This window comes from Egretta garzetta, unplaced genomic scaffold (genome assembly GCF_000687185.1).
Source record: "Egretta garzetta isolate BGI_Z169 unplaced genomic scaffold, ASM68718v1 scaffold21, whole genome shotgun sequence".
NCBI lineage: Eukaryota > Metazoa > Chordata > Aves > Pelecaniformes > Ardeidae > Egretta > Egretta garzetta.
Window position 1 is genome coordinate 1,455,693 of NW_009258668.1, and position 2,013 is coordinate 1,457,705.

General features: G+C 51.8%; 1 protein-coding gene across 1 annotated transcript in view; it reads right to left on the bottom strand.

Annotated features, from left to right (window-relative positions):
- Positions 1–1,165: 1,165 nt before the first annotated feature.
- Positions 1,166–2,013, bottom strand: part of VCPKMT (valosin containing protein lysine methyltransferase) — a gene marked incomplete at its 5' end in the record, with an annotated part of 4,198 nt that continues 3,350 nt past the window's right edge. The window contains one exon of the mRNA XM_035888426.1: positions 1,166–1,674. Coding sequence (XP_035744319.1) covers positions 1,660–1,674 — 15 coding nt within the window. The remainder of the gene's footprint in view (positions 1,675–2,013) is intronic.

Consider the following 2,013-nt stretch of genomic DNA (forward strand, 5'->3'; position numbering starts at 1 on the left):
TCCCGCCCAACGACGTTCACAACTTGAGCGTTGCTGGCGTTGAGGGCACGGAGGAGCATCGAGCGGCTGCACGCGGGGAAGATAAAGCACGACTTCCTCCCTTTTTTCTTCCGAGATCCGAGCCCGTATATAAAAGGAAGTGCCAAAATCGCACGCCCCGTAGATAAAATACCCCGTAGATAAAATACAATTATTCTGTTGGCACCAAACCCTTGAGAAACACTGATCCCCGCTGCCAGGCATCCGCGGTCAGCGAAGAGGCTGCGTCCGCAGGGAGATGCTACCAGAAAATCAGCTCTCGCGCGATCCTTACAGCACACCTTTGGACAACTCCTCTGAACAAGAGTTTCCACCAGGGAAGTCACACTGGCGTAAAGAAGCCAGTAAATATCTTCCTGCAGGCCACCGGTTAATTAAGGAGCTCTTTTCATAACAAGGTAACAAATAACGTGCGCTGTTACAACAAATTACTTTCCTGCTTTGCTGTGCATTCACAAATCACCGCTGTTGTGCCTTGCAAGCCAGGGCAGCGTTGTATGGAGCAGGAAGTTTGCAAGGAACGCTCTTACCGGAGATAAAGGGAGCCCGAGCTCAGGGCAGGTCTGGAAAGCGCCCGGGTGCCTGCAAAGAGGGCTCTCTTCAAAACCAACAGCCGAGGTTTTGAGAAAACTCAGCAGATTTAGCTTAAATGTTCAGGTTTCTGAAGCAGGGACCACTCGTGCTGCGCGCGGCGTGAATGAGGCTCGGGGAACAGGCTGTTATCATTCACGTCGAGCAGCACCTCTGTCGCAGCAGACCTACTTTCAGGGCACGCACGCAGGGCTGCAGGATGACGCAGGCAGCCACCGCCGCTTCCACTACAGAGCAGAAGCAAGATTTCCTTTGAAATTGAATCTCAAAGCCATCGCTGCTGCACAACACTAAGAGGCAGCTTGGTGAGGAATATCAACAGCAACAACAAACCTGCTCACCAGAATCGTCCGAAGGTGTCAAACTTTGAACGCTGCAGAGCCTTATACCAGAAAAGCGCAGGTGAAATTAAAAGGAAGAACAATTTTGTGGAGGTGCAGGGACCATCTGCGTGTTTTATCCGTACAGCACCTACCACCAGGACACCCTGCTCCCGGAATGAGACTCCCAGGACCTCCGCAACGCAGGAGTGACGCAGAAACCACAGGCTGAAGCCACCGCCACCACCCGAGACCCATCTCAAGTGCAAAAGTTTTATTGACTGGCTGTGTGGGGCTGTGTGACCGAGCCCGCCCGCAGAGTGTTCACCTCACAGAGATCTTCAGCGCGGTGTCCTCAGATTTGCTCTGTGAGCACGCGGCGAGCCGCCCGCCACTCAGCAGAGGTAACCAGAACGTGCACCCAGCGCTGCTCCGGGTGAAGCTCCGGTTCCGTTTTCTGCCTTCCTCTGCCCCAGCCTGCAGACACCAACAGCTCACGTCTGTCCTCCTGGAAGGCGCTAGCGGTGGAGCTGGTCTAACGAGCCCGCTTCTTCTGGTGCCTCATGCCAAGTCCACCATCGAGAAGCCGTTCGGTAGATGAGTCACAAACCACACTGGAGACAGTCCCTTTGTGGTGTTATTCTATACCCTCTCCCTCTTCTCCAGAGCTCTACCAGCTGCCAGAAGACAGATACTGTGGTCAAAGATCTCACGATGGAAAATTCTGTGAGGAGATTTTTTTTTAAAAAAAAAAAAAAAAAAAAAAGTATGGATTTTTAAATGGCCCGTTTTTGTTTAAGCACTGGACCCACATGTTGTGTCAGCACAATATGAAAAACATTTTCTTCATGCATAACTGTCTGCTTCATCAATTAACCAAGAAACGATCCGGCCAACCCCGACAGGTGCTAAGTAGCACCTCTAGAGACTGGTTTGGGGGAGAGGGCTGCACAGCAGAGCACGCAGTACTAAAAGCAGCAGCGGGCATGTTATTCTCATTACTTCAGTGCCTCAAAACTCCAGTTTTGAGACCCCACTGCACTACAGTGTGGAAGAAAAAGAG